This window comes from Emys orbicularis, chromosome 6 (genome assembly GCF_028017835.1).
Source record: "Emys orbicularis isolate rEmyOrb1 chromosome 6, rEmyOrb1.hap1, whole genome shotgun sequence".
Classification (NCBI taxonomy): Eukaryota; Metazoa; Chordata; order Testudines; family Emydidae; genus Emys; species Emys orbicularis.
Window position 1 is genome coordinate 44,924,343 of NC_088688.1, and position 20,540 is coordinate 44,944,882.

Below are 20,540 nucleotides of genomic sequence, written 5' to 3' on the forward strand. Positions count from 1 at the left end.
TAGCTGCAGAGAAAAATAGGGACACACTTTTAACATAATGAGTTGGTATCCATGGCTATCACTTCAGTGATGGTGTGCCTGATACTCTATGCAGCATGTTGCCTGACATATAAGGTGCATGAGATGACCTTGCAGGTCTTTTTGAAAGAATACTTTGCAGGTCTTTTTGGAAGATTATCTGGCTTACTTTGAAGGAAAATATCCCATTTTCTCCTTCCTCATGCCTCTCACTTTGTGGCTGCTTGGAGAGAGATTTCTCCCTTTCTCATTCTTAGTTCCTGGGATGGTGGGGTCCCTTTCTTCTGAACCCCACCTGAAACAAAATTCTCTATCTTCCTCTTACATCACTCTTCCTGTGAGTGCTCCCCCTTCTGCCTCAGACAGCAGGGAGCTCTCCTTTGATCAATGGCCCATTTACTCTGGCTAAGCCCAGCAAACATAAATAGCACAGTGATCAACTCACTTGTCCAGTAGACCCTATTATATTGAAGATGTGTAAATTGTGATCTCACAAAGACCAGGGTGGGGCTCTGTGCAAAGTCACTCAGTCTTAGATTTTGTTTGTTTGTTTGTTTAAATAGTGTGTTTGAAAACACCAAAATAAATAGAAGCTACTTTAATTTTCATAGTTCAAAGGTTTCACTGAAAGTTGCAATGCCGTTAATGAATAACATTTCAGGAAAACTAGAACCAAGACCCTTAAAGGATCTGCTCATTTTAGATTGTATGATTCTCGAATTTACATTTTGTAAACAAAAGGTATAGGAACTCCTCTGCATAGCTTTGTTTTGGACTGTACCAAACATGAGAAGAAAAGATCTAATTGTGCCTGCAGTTGTCTCATACATTGGGACTGTTTCAGCTTTCTGTGTGGCCTTCCATTCAGCTGTTTGTTTAAACTGAGCCAAAAGCCACTTTTCTAAGGATGATTTATTCTCACATTCAAGCTGACAGAATGGGTATGGGGGGAAGCTCAGTTCTACAATTTGGTGGGAGCCTTCCATCTTCAGTTAATAGGATTCTAAAGTACAAGGAGATAATGTAGATCTGGCCATAAAATCATTCTAGAACGTAGTTGCAGGGCTCTCACCTTGTTATTCTAATGTCTTGCTTTCAGGGCTTTTTTTGTTGTTGTTGTTAAATAAGCAACAACAGTATGCAGCTGATTCAGATCTGAACTTTGCAACTCTTCTTCTCCTCTCCATGATGGGCCAAACCAAAAACCTGCAATGGAACACTTCTGAACTTAAGATCAAGCCCTGGCTTCAAATGTTATAATTTGGATCTATCCCCAACTGTAATTTATTTTTGCACAGATATGCAAAATGGAGGAGAGTACAGTTCTCTAATACAGATAAGCGGAAAGAGCATTTAGTTTTATTTATCTGCTTTGCATTTAAGAACATTATGCATTAAGAATTCACTTTAAAAATTAATGGTTTTTTTTTCTGATTAAAAACAAAAAAGGGGAAGTAGCTGGTTCCCCTACTTAGACATTGGATCTCACTTTGCTGTGTTAGTGTAACTTCAGGCTTGCCTACACAGTGGGCTAATATGCACTACGGGGGGGGTGATTTCTAATGTGTTGCACATTAATTAGTCTGTGTAGACTCTGCTGATGCACTAAAGGTTCCCTAATGTGCTTTAATGTAGTGCTCTACTACATTATAGTACTCTAGGGAATCTTTGGTGCTCACCAGCAGGGTCTACAGCAGGGGTGGGCAAACTATGGCCCGGGGGCCGCATCTGGCCCTCCAGATGTTTTAGTCTGGCCCTCAAGCTTCCGCCGGGGAGCAGGGTCCGGGGCTTGCCCTGCTCCGCGCGGCTCCTGGAAGCAGCGGTATGTCCCTCCTCCAGCTCCTGTGCGTAGGGGCAGCCAGGGGGCTCCACACGCTGTTCCCGCCCCAAGTGCCTCCTCCGCAGCTCCCAGCCTCACCCCAGAGCCCTCACCCCCAGCCAGAGCCCTCATCCTCTCCCCCAACCCAACCCCCAATTTTGTGAGCATTCATGGCTCGCCATACAATTTCCATACTCAGATGTGGCCCTCAGGCCAAAAAGTTTGCCCACCCCGGTCTACAGGGACCAATTAATATGCAACATGTTAGTGCACTTTAGAAATCACACCCCTGTAGTGTATGTTACACATACACACACACACACATAGACAAGCCCTGTGCATAGTGTCTGGCTTTAAAAGGTGGAACGTCTTAAAAAGAAGTGAGTATGAGTGATAATTTGGGGTAATTCATTTTATGTCTGATAAAATAGTAACCAAACGGTTGTTAGCCCTGTACATTGTATAGTTACTGCCATTTCTGAACTCTGTATGGATCTCAGGGATGAGAGATTACAGAACATGTGCAGTAGACTTCGCTTAAATTGGATTTGGATTGTCCATATGGCTAAGTAACCTGAACAAAAGGTTTTCATTTTCCAAACCAAATTAAACCTACTTTCTGTACGAGTTGTGCTAATGCTTGCTGAACAGGGCGTTCTGTTCACCCTATCTCAAAAAAGGATATAGCAGATATAGAGGGAGTTCAGAGACCGGCATGAAAATGATTTGTCATGGAAAAAACTTCTCCATGAAGGGAAATTTAAGCGTAGGAGTGCTTATTTTACAGAGGATGCAAATAGGAGGGAACATGATAGAGGTATACAAATAATGAATGGCATGGAGAAGGTAAACTTGGTAGTTCTATTCACTTTTTCTTCTAATATAAGAACATTCAATGAAAATGACAGGTAACAAATTTACAACTGATAAAGGGAAATATATATATTTTACACAGTGTATCATTTGTTTGCAACACTCATCCCAATTTATCATTAAAGCTAAGTGTTTAGTAGGATTAAAAATGCTTAAACATTTATATCATAAAGAAAACATCCACAGTTTCACTAGATAGGATTTTTGTTTATAAGGGATATAAACTCACATGCTTCAGGGCACAAGCCAACTACTAAATAATAAGAGTAAGGAAGAAACGTTCCCGGTGAGCGGGTTATTCCATTATTGTCTACTGCGGTGGTTCCCAAACTTGTTCCGCCGCTTGTGCAGGGCAAGCCCCTGGCGGGCCGGGCCGGTTTGTGTAACCTGCCGCGTCCGCAGGTTCGGCTGATCGCGGCTCCCAGTGGCCGCGGTTCGCTGCTCCAGGCCAATGGGAGCTGCTGGAAGCGGTGCGGGCCGAGCCGCCGCTTCCAGCACTCCCATTGGCCTGGAGCAGCGAACCGCGGCCACTGGGAGCCGCGATCGGCCGAACCTGCGGACGCGGCAGGTTACACAAACCGGCCCGGCCCGCCAGGGGCTTTCCCTGCACAAGCGGCGGAACAAGTTTGGGAACCACTGGTCTACTGCAATGTTTCTTGCACCTTCCTCTCAAGCATCCAGAACAGGCCAATGTTAGAAACAGGATTGTGGATCACATGGACCAGGGGTCTAATCTACAGGGCTGAATGGCGGTTTTTGAGTTTTTGGGGCAAAATCTGAAAATGAGCCTCTCCCCCTTTCAAAAAAAAAAAAAAAAAAAGACCACTGAGAGGAAGCCAGGGGGTGGGAAGGGGTTGGAGAGCGAGCCCTCCCCACACTCACCCTGCAGCTCCTGGGAGGCTAGGCCTGGCTCTTCTCATTATGGAGGGGCAGGTAGCCAGGCCAAACCCAAATGGCGCTGTGGCCCTATGCACCAGTTGCAATGACACTCACTCAGATTTGGCTTGACCACCCCTCCTTTGTGATGGATGAGCCACTGGGACAGACCTGAGTGTTGCTGCAACCCCATATACCAAGTCACAGTGCCACTCTGTTTGGGGGCCTTCTCAAACAAGGACCCAGGGGCAAACTGCCCCTTTTCCACCCATACCCTCTGGATGGCCTGGCTTATCTGATATGGCAATTTCTATACCTCTATTATGCTTTATTATTACATCTTTATGAAAAAAACCAATGTTTTAACATGTGGGTTTTTTCCCCTGTTCTCATTTAAAGGAGATGTAGGAAAGCTATGCTCCCATTTGGGGGCATCCCTTATACAAGAATTAATTTATGTAAAAGTACTCATGTACAACCATGATGCTTGTTTTAGTAATACATATAATAGGAGAACAGAACATTATTTATTTGGGGAAGATTTGAATTGTGAAGGAATAATTTAGAGGTTAGTCTGCTTTCTTAAATCATAGCTCCTGGAGAGCTTTTATTAACTTGTCATAAATTACATATGAAATATTGCTAATTTACTTTAGAGATGCAGAAATTTTGATGAATAATCCTAAGAACTGAAAACCCATGATCTCACCTATGAGGGAGCCACTTTTGCTAACACCATGACATGTCTGGGAAAACTGAGTCTCAGAATCGTTATCAAACTGTTGTCTTTTATGTTTTTTGTTTGTTTGAAAACTGGGAAACTGCTTCTGACTTTACTGTCACAGGCAAATTCTGTTATCTGTGTGCTACATGTGACAAATCATACATTTTTAATGGCTTTTCCTTCCAACATTCACATGAAATCTCCACCTAGTAAAGTAAATGTGAACCTCGTTCTCTTCTATCTTTTTGTAAACATTTTTTTATTGCATTAGTCAGTCATGTTAAGAAGAGAATTTCTCCATTAAACTCTTACTTAAGAGCACAGGCGACATCAGAAAAAATGTATTGTTACAGTGGACTTTCCCTGCATTCCAATTATTATTTAAAATAGAAATACTTTTTTTGGCAGACTAGTGTATCATCTCTCAGTATATGTTATTACAAAGGGTGTATTTGAGTTAAAAGCACATCAGCCTGCCTGAAAACTTCACTCTGTTTTTTTTTCCCCTCCCTTTTGAGAGTCAGGTAGTGAACTGAACTATTGTTATAATGATACTTTGTAGTTACAGTGAAAGATTTTGTAATTGCCAAGTTTTAATAAGAAAATGTATCAAGTTGCATTTTAATAATTTACCTCATACAGCAATGTATATGAATTGCCTAATTATCAGAGGAGCAGATGCCTTTTTTGCAGTTTCAGCTGTAATGGAGAGGATTTGGGTGGAAAAAATACAAAGTTTAGTTTTAGCTATGTTAATGTAAATTGTTGGGAAAACATCCAGGAAATGATGTCAGCAACAGTCTGAGAAACAGAGAAACAGGCTGAGTTGTGGGCCTGGACTGAGTGAGATATTGATTTGAGTCTCATCACATGACAATGCTAGTTGAAACAAAGTATGTGTATGAGGTTATTTGGGTACATCTACAATTGTAGATCTAGAAGAGGAGCTCACCAAGAACAGAGTGCTGTGAGATACCCACTTATATGGGGAGAGGAGAAATCCAAATTCTTGGGGTAAAATCCTGGACCCACTGAAGTGAGTGGAGTTTCCCATAGACTTCAGAAGAGCCAGGATTTCACCACTGGTCTCAAAGGACTCAAATTAAATAAAGGCCCCATTTCACTTTACTGATGCATCATGGGGTTTGAAAGTTTTGAGGCAAAGGAAATAGGAATTTCTTTGTGGCACCCTCTAATCTTCATATATTGGGTATTAGTAGTAATATTCAGTGGCTTTCTGCTTTTAATGAATGGCAGATAGGAATTCAGTTGGGTTCTAGATTCTTTTTCCTTCAAGAACAGTTGGCCATTAGTATTTAATTTTTAAGTACACTTTAAAAAATCCTATATTCTCATCTCTGAATAGCTAACTTCAGTGCATTTCCTGCTAATCTTCCCTCCCCCACCTTCCATATGACATCATTCAGGGCAGGTAAAAGGCATATGTTATGCTCCATTTCTAATTTTAAGGAAGCAATTTGAATATAAATTGGGGATACCAGCAATCTCAGTTGTCACCTCTAGGTGATTATTTTGTCGGTATTAAGATCAGTATAATTCTGGAATTTGCATTAGCTACTAATTTTTTTTCAGTATAGCTTTTGGACACACTATCAAAGTGGATTTAGGGCTTGTCACAAGCAAAAAGTTTGCCATAGCTATTCCACAGTAGCTCCCCAGGTGGACACCAGTCTTATTCTGCATAAGAGTGCCTTTGTGCACTTTACCTTAAGGGCATTAAGCGGACCAGAGGATTAAGATAAATCGCATAAAGGCATTCTTAATGCAGAACAAAAGTGTCCACATGAGGAGCTAGTGCAGAGTGATTAGTGTGTTTTAATTCCCCACCCTAGCTTATTTCTCAGTCGCTTCCTCATGAAGACAAGCCCTTACTGTAATAGTTGCACAACAGCTTCTTAGTCCAAATGCAAGCCCTGATGCTGAACACTACAGATTTTTCTCAGATGAACAAACCAGAACTTATGAGCTATTGATGTCTGTAAATAGAGCAGTGTAACAGTGTACTGCATTTCAAATGACTGAGTTACCAAAGACTAGAAGGGGGCTTTCCATGGCCTCTTTCACCATCAAAGTTCAGATTTGGACTGAGATTTCTGATGCACCTTACACAATATAAGATCTTCAGGGTCCAATCTAAACTGCCTCCCACCTGCATTTGGTCTACCGAACTCCTATAAAAACAACACTCATCCCACCTCAGATATATAGAGAGTAGAAAAGCTACAAGAGTAGATGGCGATCTGACATGGAAGGAGCACAAATAGACAGGGGAGGTAGGGCATATCTGTGGTGCAGTCCCAGACTGCAGAGGGAGATGGAAAGAATAGATAGATTGAGCAGTGAGGAGTTAGAGCAGGGGTGGGCAAAGTTTTTGGCCCGAGGGCCACATCTGGGTATGGAAATTGTATGGCGGACCATGAATGCTCACGAAATTGGGGGTTGGGGGGGTGAGGCCTCCGGTTGGGGGTGCGGGCTCTGGGGTGGGGCCAGAAATGAGGAGTTCAGGGTGCGGGAGGGGGCTGGGGTGTGGGGAGGGGAAGGGCTCCAGCTGCAGGTGCATGCTCTGAGGTAGGGGTGGGGATGAGGCGTTTGGGGTGCAGGAGGGTACTCTGGGTTGGGACCAAGGAGTTTGGAGGGTGGGAGGGGGCTCTGGGCTGAGGCAGGGAGTTGGGGTGCAGGGGGATGTGAGGGCTTTCACTGGGGGTGCGAGCTTTTGGGTGGGGCTGGGGATGAGGGGTTTGGGATGCAGGAGGGTGCTCCGGGCTGGGACTGAGAGGTTTGGAGGATGGGAGGGGGCTCAGGGGTGCAGGCTCCGGGCAGCGCTTACCCTCAAGCAGCTCCCAGAAACAGCGGCATGTCCCTCCTCTGGCTCCTACACAAAGGCGCGGCCAGGCAGTTCTGCGCACTGCCCCGTCTGCAGGTGCCACCCCCGCAGCTCCCAGAAGCAGTGACGTGCCCGCCTACGGCTCCTGCACGGGGTGCGGCGCCGGCCATGTGCCTCTGCACGCTGCCCCGTCTGCAGGCGCTGCCCCTGCAGCTCAAATTGACCATGGTTCCCAGCCAATAGGAGCTGCGGGGGGCGGTGCTTGGGGTGGGGGCAGCATGCGAAGAGCCCCCTGGCTGCCCCTACGCATAGGAGCTGGAGGGGGGACATGCCACTGCTTCCAGGAGCCGCGCGGCAAGCCTCTGACACCCCGCTCTGTGGCTGGAGCACGGGAGCGGGGCGATCCCCTGACCCTGGTCCCCGGCGTGAGCTCGAGGGCCTGATTAAAAGGCCTGATGGGCCGGATGCGGCCCACGGGCCGTAGTTTGCCCACCCCTGAGTTAGAGGGTGCTGAGAGAGTGTGCAGTCCATTGACAGCTCTATTTTTGGATCCATAAGCTGTTTGGCAATGAGCAGGGCTCCTGAATGTGTAAGAACTTCTGCAGCAACATGGATTACCTAAGGCTGCCACTTTCAGCATTAACCAATTAACCAGGATGAGATGCCATGTACTTGTGTGTTGGATATTATAACTTGTTTTGTGTTTCTCACTTAAAGCTAAGCAAAGATTAAGAATACTGTGCAATATCAGTTCAGCAGAACTGTTTCAAAATCTTTGAACTTTGGTATGTTTCGATAGCTCTGATGTGTTCCAGTGGGTGGGTTATTCCCAGTTTCACTTCTGTTTTGCTCTTCATTGAGACGTAAACTGGAACAGCAACAGTAGGCAGCAATCTAGCTAGGAAGCTGTTTCAGTGAAATAGTATGAGATTGGGTTCATTCATTGTACAACTGTCACATATGATCCTGATGTGAAAGAGCTTGTATCCTGTCTCCTTCCCAGAGGTACTCAATGTCATTCTGCTCGTTTGAGTCCCAGCACTAAATACAGGGCAGCACTCTAACAATGCACTTATGAAAAACTACCTAAACAAGTGTGAGCATTTTACTGGATAACTCCCAAAAGCTAGTAGTTTCAACAGGTGGGTTGTGGGTGGCTGGGTATGTTTGGAGTTGCTGGGACCTTGCTTACAAAGTTTTTGACAAACAGCTGCAAGTAGGATGGGACAAAACAGATACTGTAAGTACAGCAGTGCAGCAGGAGATTAATCACTCCATTGAGTCTAAGCTGGGAAGTTTCCAGCAGGCTGTATTTGACAGGCCCTTGTTAGAACTTTCATATGTTGATTTAGAATGATCTTTGCAAAACATTGGATTGTTCTCTGGAACTGCGGGGGTAGAGTCGAGCTTTTTTTTTCTCTCTCTCTGCTAACATTTTCATCTTCTTTCTCTCCTCTAGGTGTGTGATGTAAAAGCAGTGGGCAGTCCTCGGGCCCTCCCCCACGCTATTGTAACGTCATGTGCCAGTATGAATATTAACGCAGAAACACATACTTCAGTACTCAGCAACCAAAGGAGAAGCTAAACACTGAGAACAAATGACTGGACTGCTTGCAAAACTTTGGGCAGCTAACTTCTTCTTCTCCTTCCCTGTTATTGTGAAACAGCTGGAAGAGCAGAACTGAAGCAGCATTTTTTGTGGATATTTTTTCTTTTTTTAATTTAATTTTTCCCCTTTGTTTTGGGTTTCAGACTCTCAAACTGCACTGACCGTAAGCACTGGACAGCAATATGTGTCATGTCATTGTAACTTGTCGCTCAATGCTGTGGACACTCCTGAGTATTGTCGTGGCTTTTGCCGAGCTCATAGCTTTCATGAGTGCAGATTGGCTAATTGGCAAAGCCAAGCCTGTGAGCTCCGAAGATCTGGACAACAGGACAGGAGGCTCACAGGAGCCTTACCATCCAACTTTGGGCATCTATGGGCGTTGCACCAGAATCTCCCACATGCAGGTTTCCAGACGAGACACGCTTTGTGGGCCCTATGCAGAGAACTTCAATGAGATTGCCAGTGGGTTCTGGCAAGCTACTGCTATTTTCCTAGCTGTGGGGATCATGATTCTCTGTGCTGTGGCATTTGTCTCTGTCTTTACTATGTGTGTGCAGAGTGTAATGAAGAAAAGTATTTTTAATGTCTGTGGGCTGCTACAAGGGATTGCAGGTAAGTGTGATGTGACAGCAACTGAAAACTTCCCCAACTATTTTATACATAACTCTTCCATATGCCAATGTTTAGGAATTTGTCTTGTTTGAATAGCTAATCATTGTGTAGGTGGATTAAGGATTGCACTGTGCCAAGGTGAACAGACCAAAGTTTCCTATATTGCTGTTCATGTCTTTCTTCTGTCTAAAAAGTGTGTTTCAGTAACAAGGACTTATCTCCTTAGCTTTGCTCTGTGGTGTTAGCAAACGCTGGCACCAACAATAGTGTGTCTGCCTCTCACTCCTTTAATGGTTTTTCCATTAGTTCTGAAGGCAGTTCTCTGTATCCATGTCTCTCTCACTTCGGGGTCGTGGTGAGAGTAAATCCCAGGCATAGGGCTATATTTGCATGCACAGGCTTATCCAAGAACATAGTTTGACCCATGGTGCTTTCTGGAAATAAGACCCTTCTTCACTCATCAGGGAGTTCAGTTGCTTTTGAAGAGGTGATTTTACCTTTTCACTGCCTAAGTGATGGTCATTTGAACTGAACAAATGAATTGGCTTCTGGTGACTTGTCATTTCTAAGTTTCCTGAGAAATTTGGTCAGATATTATTCAGTTTTATTGCATATTTCCTGGAGCGTAACAAAAATTCTGTGCAGTGAGATAAAAAAATGAATGCTAAATTCTGCCTTTTCCAATGGATGCTAGCTAGTAGTTCTGGGAGCTTTCATTAATAAGCAGTGTAAAAACCACTATCATGTGAAAGTTTTTGTATTATATACTCTGCTCTGATCATTTCAGGACAGAGGCTATCTTCAGATATAACCATAAAGACCTTCATGTATCTACTTGGGAGTCACCAGGGTGGCAGCAGAAAATAGGATATGTACAGAGGTCTTTTCTTCGCCCTCTGGGCTGTGCTCTCAACCAGATATGTTCAAACCATAGAAAAGGGTTTTGTTCAAAAGAAGGTTGGCATTTCAAATTGATTCTCATTTTAGGCAGACCAGTTTGCCTGAATGTAGTAAATGCCTATGTAGCCAAACAGTGTCCTGTTGGCTGCATGGTAAGAGGAGATGCAAGAGTGCAAGTTTAATTCTTTCTAAAGCTAATTATATTTTGTGCTCAGTTGCAGGCTAGTTTATGCCTAGTAGCAGGGTACATGGGAGTGTTGGGAGGAGTGAGTGAAGAGCCTTCCCCTGGCTGCATGCAAATGAGCGCCAAGACTCTGTAAACCTAGCTAGGACTCATGACTCCCCAAAATGGGGTGAGGAGAAGGTCAGGCCTGGCAGCAGCCAGCAGAGCTGTCTGAGTACAAGTGCAGCACGCATTGCACCTCGAAGTGGGGTGGTGTAGTAGCTTCCCCTGCACTCCCTGGAGATCCAGAATAAAGGCATCATGCTTGCTTCACACTACCCCCAGTGTAAGGCTGCGCCCTCAAGGCACAATAGAGCCCTAAATTGGCTCTCAATTCACCTAGCATACAACTAGCAAAGGGATTTTTTTTACAATAAAAACGGCACCTCTTTGGTCTGACCACTCCGTTTTGGAAATTCATCATCACAAATGCAAAAAATATACAGGTCTGAATGTCAGAGCTGTAGCATCTCATTGTACGTTTTAGCTTTTTACCTTTTTTAATTGCCACTTATTTCAGAAATTAGCAGGTCAACTGTAATTTTGCTGGGCTGATATTCCCTTCGTTTTAAAATGAGGTGAATATTTATAAAGATTCTAATTTCAAAACTAGTAGGAGGCAGATTCCTGAATCTTGAAAGACTGTTCTGGACTGGAGACCAGTTCTTTGCCTCTGAAAAGGGAATATGAGAAAAAGAATTGTATGTTTTATAATTGAACCAGCTGTGCCTTTAGGAAGAACTATGGTCTCAAGAATTGAGTTATCTGATGGGTAAAGCATTTCTCATGTGTTAGGGAAGATGTCAGTCCCTCTTTTTGAGAAGTGCTATGAATGGAAGCACTTCCTTCGTATAGTGTAGATAAATCCACATAGCATGAACCAGGGTAATTGAAAGGTCACATTATTTAAACTGTTGCTATGGTAAAGGCCCATATAATTATTTGCAGCCAGCCATCTTGTGACTAGTGATTTGTTCTCTCAAGATTAATTTTACTGAATGCATTGCTGCTTTGTGCCGATAGTATTGCTGTATCTGGATGGCTGAAAATGTTTTGCTGATGACTTGTCACAGCTGTGAGGTTTAATTTTCTCAATTCCTGATTTTGGAAAACATTTAACCAAATGGTTCAAGAAGGACAGCTGTCAGCATGGTTGAACTTTTAAGTGACAGAATTATAACAATATTCCCACATCTAGAGTAATGCTGCAGCTATCAAAGCTCGTAACGGACAGCCATGCATGGCTCCTTGTCTTAAGTTTTCTGATCTTTCAAATGTGATTCTGTAAATAAGCAGGGGGAATAACGTTCCTGAAGTAGCTTTGCTTTTTTCTCTCTCTCTCTGTGTGTGCGTGTGTGTGTGTGTGTGTGTGTGTGTGAGAGAGAGAGAGAGAGAGAGAGAAATTTGCAGTTATGTAGTACATCTTTTCTTCAAAGATGTGATGCTCTTACTTCAGGCTCCAACCACAGCACAAGCATTTACAGGAACTAAGGATCTAGCAGACGTAATCACATTTAAAATCTCTATATCTTTGCTACAAGGACTTAATGTAATTAAAACCTTCTGCAAGTTAATCTATTCCTGGAATTCATCATGAAAAAAAAACAATAATGGACACCGGATGTATCATTTCTGTCTAACATCTTAGGTTGTGACCTGGGAGTTGTCTGAGGTGAAATTGTAGATTACAAAAATGCATCTCTTCTGTTATGGCATTGGTTCAACTTCCGCCCTTGGACACATGTCTGGAGCTCCTGTTTAGGTCAGTGGGAGCCACACACATATCTAGTTGATAGAGAGTTTTTGTTTGTTGTAGACAATCAGAAGTATAAAGCTTAATAGAAAAAATCTGCTTCTTTAAAAAGGCCCTTTCAAAATCTTGGAATTCCTTTGTAGTGGAGTAAGTCTTTCAGCACTCACTTTTAAGACTAATTCCTTTTATTGTGGAAGTGCAGAAATATTAACTGGCAGTCTTAATTTTGTAAACATATCGTGCCATCAAGAAACGAATCTGTCATCTGCTCCAAAGAGTGGAACCATATCATTAGATAAATAATTATCGCCTAGCATCTAGGAGACTGGACAAGCATTCATTTGAATGTCTTTGTGAAGCATGCAATCTGTTTTTAAGGCAACTGAATCACTTGGAATGCTAGGGGTAAATGATGCACTGTTCTAAAATGCATATATTAATAGATAAGCAAATAATTCCAGGTAGATTGTCATAGTCACTATCAAGCTGTAGGTAGTTAATTATCAACAGTCCATGAGTCATATGTGCATATTATCATCATTTATTTATTTGTATTACGGTAGTGCTTAGAGGCCCCAATCAGGACTTGGGACCCCAGTGTGTTAAGCAGTGTATACACCCTTAAAGAAAACCTAATCCCTGCTGAAAAAGTTTACAATCTAAGTAGATTGTATTAATAAATCACCTTCCAATCCTGGCATTCATGTTTACTCCTTATTCTTGTGTCCTGATTGACACTGTAAATTGTTTAAAAAAGCAGAGCTTCCTACAGTGACATCAGACTTCAATCTCTGGTATAATTTAGTTCCATTATGAGGTTGGTCATTATAAACTTTTTTTTAAAATCAACCTTATAGGTATTAAAAAAAAAAAGTGAACCTTATGCTCTAAATAGATAGTAAATAGGCAGCACTGAGTCTGAATGCTAGGCAGATACTGTCCTACATTGATATGAATTTGGCTGAACAGGCATCTGCTCTAGTGATTTCAGACTGGTTTATGAATGTGTGGGCTGGGACTTAGAGACCTTCAGTGACACCCTATCCACATGTCAGAACAATGGGATCAGATTAGCAGCGTGAATAACTTGACATTATCTGAACTCTGAGATATCAACAGGCCAAGTCTGTTTCCGTACGGGGAACAGCACAATGTCACTCTGACAGAGCTTTACAAATAAATAAAATGACGTTTCTTAATATATTGGAAAGGCAGTTTAATTTGTTACTTCCATTTGAATTATAACTGCCTTTCTTTGCTGAAACAAGAATATATTACCAGCCAGGCTTATTAAATGGATGATGTAGCCCACAGGTCCTAAAACCTTTTCATAGTGTGGACTGTATTTTTTTAGGGAGCCATCTTGGGGACTACCTTTTCTTGTCCTCTTCCCCTGCTGCCAAACTGGGACCCCCATTCTTCAAAATCTGTTCTCCACACCATTACATTCAAAGCCAATTCCACCCCATATTATTATTTAACATTTACATTGCATTAGCAGCTAAGGCCCACAATCAGGTGGGGACTCCCATTGTGTTTGGCATTGTACAGACATATAATAAATGGTAGTCCCTGCCTCTAGAAGACAAGACATAACAGGTGCTGAACTAAACAAGCAGGCCCGGGTGGCAAGGGGCAGATGGGGTAACATAAATATAAGAGGATGTGCAAATTCTCAGCCTGTCAGTAGTAGTGATCACAGTTCTCCACTTACCAAGCCGTTATCAGGTTTGCAGTTTACCATCAGTTCCTCACCCTCCTCACAGTTTCCCTTACCCCAGAACAAATAAAAAAAAAACTCCACTCCCAGAGGATTAATTTCCCCTCCACAATGAACATCAGTTTTCCCCAGTGATATTCAGTGCACACTTGGAATCAAATCCATTCCCCCCAGCTGAATCTCAATTTGCTTCAAACAATTGTCCGTCAGGTGACCTGGCCTCCTCCCACCTGAAGCACTTTCCAGGATCCCACTCCCCCATCACAAGTCCCCACCATGCTCCACCCCCCTTGTCCCCTTCAGTGTTCCCTCCCTCTAATCCTATCCTCTTCTCCATCAGTCATGTTTCTCCATGGTGCTTCTCCTATTCCCTCCACAGACCACGATTTAAGGGCTCTCCAGAGCACAGTTTGGGAACTTCTGATCTAATCTTTTGTTAATAACAGTGATTTAGGGTGAATTTGTGCCTCTCTGGATTTCTCTTAAGAGGAAAAACTCTGTTTTTTCAATTGTTTATATTTGCTGCATCTTGATACAATAATCCCATTTCTGATTATTTTAGTAACAGCTCTCTATCATCCATTTTAATATGTCATGACAGCACAGTTGGGTGCCCTCCACCCACAAGCTTTGCTATATCAGTTCCAGTTTCCTTAGCAAGCGTCTGTCCAGGCTCCATTTTTTCCAAAGCATGGCTGTTTTTAGCTGATGTAGTCAGGATGTAAACTAGTTGTTCGTTGTAGCTATACAAATTATGTCTCAAAAATTGCTGCTGTGGACTTCAAGAATGCAGGTGTACATCTGCCAAGTCCAACATGTTACTCAGTTTTTAAACTATAGAACAAGAAAATCCAGTAACCTAGTGACAGGCAATTAAGAGCAATCAAATAACTTCAAAACTCTCTAACCTACATTTGAATCCAGCTGTGCATAACAGCATAATCACTGCTGCCGAAAATGATAGTGCTAGAATAACTCTAAGGCCTGGTCTACACTACGACTTTAATTCGGATTTAGCTGCTTTAATTCGAATTAACGCTTGACCCGTCCACACAACGAAGCCATTTAATTCGAATTAAAGTGCCCTTTAATTCGATTTCTGTACTCCTCCTCGACGAGAGGAGTAGCGTCAAAATCGGTATTGTTAATCCGAATTAAGGTTAGTGTGGCCGCAATTCGATGTTATTGGCAATTCGATGTTATTGGCTACCCACAATGCAACGCTCTGGAAATCGATGCTACTACGGTAGCTTGGACGCACACCACCGAATTAATGGTGCCTAGTGTGGCCGAATACATTCGAATTTATAAAATCGGTTTCCTAAATTCGAATTATATAAATTCGGATTAATCCTGTAGTGTAGACATACCCTTAGTGTAGGTGATGTAATATGTTGTTTTTTGTTGAAAGCTTATAGACATAATTTATTTTTGTTTTGTGTATCTCCTATAGAGAAAGAGACAATCTTTTAGCATCTCTCCTTGTTGCCTCAGGAAAGTTTCAGACTTAAATATGTTCCCTCTTTCAATATATTTAATATAATATAAATATTGAAGTTAATTTAAATTCTTGTTAAACTGGCTTATTAAATAAAAGATAGTAAACATTTCAAAAAAACTTAAGTACTAAATGTGCTTGAATTTTAGTGCCAGACACACTAAATTCATATTATGTGTGGCAGACACACACACACACACACACACACACACACACACACACACACTATTACATTCTCATGACAGATCAGTGATTTGGAGGAATAAATGTGCAGCCAATTGATGAAATGTGCTGATGACAGAAAACAGGTTGGGAAGGAGAAAGGAAGGTGCAGTCAGAATAAAGAGAGGAGATCAAAGTTCAGAATTAAACAGATTAGAAGTCTACTGAGATAAGCTGTTAATGCAATTTATTATACTGAAACCTAAAATAATCTGGCCATGGACAATCAATATTTCGTATGAATGCATAAAATGCTGTGACACTCCCCTAACCACCTCAGTCCACATTGAACAGTTTATGGGCACCAAAGTACCCTCTTTTATCTTTGATATCCAAGCTATTTTTATTGTTTATACAGTGCCGTAAATGTGTATGATGCCTTATGGATAATTAACATTGGCGTTTCCTGTAACAAAGAGCTTAATTATTTCTCCATTTACATGGACAGAAATTTTATAGGCACCTAAATGTAGCCACTCTTCAAAAAATTTCCCCACCCTGTTATTTTTCGAGGCGTAGCCTGTCATTTTCTAGCACTCTTTAATGTGGCAAACCCACCCACGACTTGCATGAGCAACTAAAACCCCACAGTGCTGGAGGAGTTTGTGAGAGCATGTTTGGGTGACTGACTTGAAGTGGGACTTAAGCCCTACAACTTCTGCCCTAGTTCCATTTGGGAGATTGTTCCCAGGGGAAGAGGAAGGCAAGCTGAACTTCATGCATTTGTGTGTGTGAGATGTGAACTATTTGTGGCTGGGAGCTAAGGATGGATCTGGAATTGCATGTAGTGAATGGTGGAATCCAGATGTAGTCAGGACTGGATGTGTGCAGGGGAGGAGTAGAAATGGCTAGTTCTCTGGGAATTGTGGTGTGGCGGAGAGGTGTGATTGAGAACTACTGGGATACAGGGTGGGAATTGGGAATTGCTGAGAAAGTTGAGAAGGAAGCAGGGGGTCAGTCAGAACTTGCTGCTGAGACAGGAGGATAAACAGAGGGGGTGGAAATGTACTGGAGTTTCCTCTGGGGTTGGGAGGTAAACTGGAGGAAATAGGGTCTTGTAATGGAGTGGGGCTATTAGAACTTGCTGTGGAGCTGTGAAATGCATGATGGGAGCTGCTAGAGAGAATCTAAGGGAAGGAGGATTTTGGAATTATAGCGCTGGGTAGCCTAGAGTGATCAGAAGTTGTAAGTGGAGGTGGAAAATAAGGAGGCAGACTCTGCTGGGGGAAATAGGGACATGCTAGGGAGCAGGGAGGTAAGATATGGCATGGATTTGCCTGGATTCTTGCTGCTTGTGGACTAATGGAAGCAGATGTTAGACAAATGGGGTGGAGAAAAAGATGCAGTGTGTTGAAACAGAAGCAGCAATTCAGTTAAGTGGATGCAGTAAGGTAACCAAACCCAGTAAACCTCTATTTGTTTTTACGAAAGTGTGGAAACACAGCCCAAACTTTTATTATTTTATTTTGAAAACAAGTGTTTCCTTCTAATATTCAACCTACAATGTTTTGTCTAATGCCAGTGTTCTAAATTCTTCAAAAAACAAACAAACAAAATGTGTGTGTGGTGGGGAGGTGATATAGTGGAAATCCTGACAGAGCCTTAACTTCTATAGCATTCTGAATAGTGTGGTATAAGGCCTCCTCTAACTTACATGGCCAAATGCCAGTGTGACAGCTAATACATACTTGGCTGCTGAAAGTTCAGACTCAGGGGACCACTGTGTGGAGGAAGGAGAGGGGGAATATGCCAAAGAAGGAAAGCTGTGCTAACGCTAAGTATATAACATGCTAAACAGCCAGTGAAGTAAAAGGTACAGTATGACTGACTTTAAAAGAAACATTGTATAAATATATCCCTATAAGAAACAGTTGTGCAGAGTTTGTTTGGACCATGTTGTACATGGTCTGGTGTGATAAAATGAAGATTTTCTCATATTAGGGATGTGTGTGTGTTGGTTGTTCTTTTATTATTTTTATAACTATTCAAATTTTTACAAAAGTAGATTTTTTTGGTCATTGTGCCTCTTTCCATTTCAGTGATAAATGATGACAAATTGAAATAACAGGGAGGTTAATGTGTTTAGGTATCCAAAACAAAATATAAGTTTGGGCAAATGGCACATGTGGGTGTAGAGGGGAGGCGGGTGTTGACAACTGAATTTGCGGGGCAGGAGGAGAGAGAAAGAAAAGGGTGTCCAACACTCCCCTCGCTTCCTTTTTAAGAATAAAACTAGGACATGGTGCAGTACAGGGCTGAGTGAGAGGGGAAAATATACATATTGTTCTGCCTCCTTCTGGCTTTTTCTCTGTCATAGCCTTTTTACAGTATTTTTACTCTCTATCTGCAGCCCCATCATCTTTATTTATGATGGGGGGGAGGGATAGCTCAGTGGTTTGAGCATTGGCCTGCTAAACTCAGGGTTGTGAGTTCAATCCTTGAGGGGGCCACTTAGGGATCTAGGGCAAAATCAGTACTTGGTCCTGCTAGTGAAGGCAGGGGGCTGGACTCAATGACCTTTCAAGGTCCCTTCCAGTTCTAGGAGATAGGATATCTCCATTAATTAAAAAAAATAAAAATTATTTAAAAAAATTGTGTATTATATATATATATAATATGTAAACCCCCTGCTCAAAGTACTGGCTCTTGTCTCTTCCTTTATCACTCCTGTCTGCTCCTTTTCTTATTTCTTCTCTTTCTTATGACACTCATCCTCTCCTCTTCTCTTTTCTCCCTGGCTCTCCCCATCTGCCTCCCCACCACTCTCTTTGCCACACATTCACTCCCCACTCCATATGCTGTAGCAGTTCTTTCTGAGTCTGCTTCCTTTCTCCCACCCCCCATAGTCAGGAACAAAAGGCTCTTTAGTCCATCTGTACCCAGCCACAATCTGGTATTCTTCAGGGAGGTGAGAAGCCTTGCTGCTGGGCCAGTAGCCACTTGGCTTTCCATGTGGCTGAGCTGCTTGAATGCTTGTTTTCATCACAGCATAGCATGTAGTCAGAGCAAGCTCTAATGGCACATGGATCTGAATGTGGGAGAGGGCTGGCTTGATGTCTCATGTGATGGGGCCAACGCTGAGGTGTATTCTGGAGTGCAGGAGGAAATGTGGCAACACGTGAAAGGCTGAAGTACCTGTTGTGACCTCCATGGTCACAAACTCAGCTGGCTGACAGGTCCTTCAGCTGACCAGAATCTGGAGGGGTTCAAAATAACTTGGATAAAAGAAACAGTAAAACCAACCAGGATACCAGGACATTCCTAGACCTACTAGAACTGGTGCTATTACAGCTCATGAGTTTTTATTTCAAAGACATCACTTCTATTAGGCTAGATTTCACGGTCTGTTCATTTCCGATGTTGCCAAGATATGCCTGTATGAACACACTGATTCTTTATTGAGGTCATAGTAACTCTTGGTGTGTCACTGGAGGCCCAGCAGATTATACACTTTCAATCTTCACTAATTAGGTTTGGCAGTGACATTATTTTGTTTTCACTCCTAGGAAATGTAGCTTGTAGGCTCTTTAATAGGATTGCATGGAGTGTTTTTTTCCATTGAATAACATTTTATCTTGCCGCGCATGAATACCAGATTCCATTATCTGTGCTGAAAGTCTCCAGTAGCCAGGCTAAAGGGGTAGTGGGGCACTTTTTAAAACCCTTGTTTTTTTCTTCTAAGATTTTAGGTAATACAGTTCAGACTGCCCCCTTTTAAACATTAGGACAAGCATAATAGAATAGTGAGTTTCACTTCCAGATCTCAGAGGGTTACGTCTACGCTGGAATAAAAGATCCATGGCACGGCCGTGGTTGGCCCAGGTCAGCTGATTCAGGCTCATGGGAATTGGGATGTAGGGCTAACATTGCCATGTAGACATTCAGTCTCCAGCCTGAGCCCAAGTGTCTACACAGCAATTTTACAGCACCGGAGACCGAGTCCTGCAAGCCTGAATCAGCTGACCCGGGCCAACCGCGGGTATTTAATTGCTGTGTGGATGTAGCCGTAGTCTAACCTGTTGTAACATGTAGGGTGCAAACACTGCAGGGGACTATTTAAACTATAAATTTAGTTTATAACCACTGAAGATTTTTCATCGAAATTAAAAACAAGAAATAGTTTAGAGCATCTCTGTTAGCTCTGAGGGCCTGACTGTCATTTAGTTGCTCTGTTCTTGCTCTTGGTATAGGAATGGCAAGTGGCAGTGGGAGGAAACAATGGGGCTTTGAGCCACCTTTATTCTTCTCATAGTCTGGGCCCTCACTCCTTGATGTCTGGTAAAGCAGCCTCAGCTGGTACAGCTTACACTCTGCTTCCCCTATCCATACTCCCTCCTTCTGTCTGTCTCTCCTCCCACCCCACTCTGTGGCTGGAAGGTGGGCTGAAGAAGAGCTACTCCAGGAGTTGTGTACCAGTGAAGGAACTTCCTTATAGAGGAGGAACAGAATACTCCTGGGGTTCTGTTTGGACCCACTTTACCAGGGGTCGGCAACCTTTCAGAAGTGGTGTGCCGAGTCTTCATTTATTCACTCTGATGTAAGGTTTCGCATGCCAGTAATACATTTTAACGTTTTTAGAAGGTCTCTTTCTATAAGTCTATAATATATAACTAAACTATTGTTGTATGTAAAGTAAATTAAGGTTTTTAAAATGTTTAAGAAGCTTCATTTAAAATTAAATTAAAATGCAGAGCCCCCCGGACCGGTGGCCAGGACCTGGGCAGCGTGAGTGCCGCTGAAAATCAGCTCGCGTGCCGCCTTTGGCACGCGTGCCATAGGTTGCCTACCCCGGCACTTTACACTACTAGTGCTGTGTCACAGGGCCATTTCACAATAGAGAACCAACCC

At 42.7% G+C, this 20,540-nt stretch overlaps 1 protein-coding gene across 1 annotated transcript in view; it reads left to right on the forward strand.

Annotated features, from left to right (window-relative positions):
- Positions 1-8,946: 8,946 nt before the first annotated feature.
- The window catches only part of LHFPL2 (LHFPL tetraspan subfamily member 2), a 33,833-nt gene continuing 22,239 nt past the window's right edge, over positions 8,947-20,540 (forward strand). The window contains exon 1 of the mRNA XM_065407064.1: positions 8,947-9,376. Within this exon, the coding sequence (XP_065263136.1) occupies positions 8,947-9,376 (430 nt within the window). The remainder of the gene's footprint in view (positions 9,377-20,540) is intronic.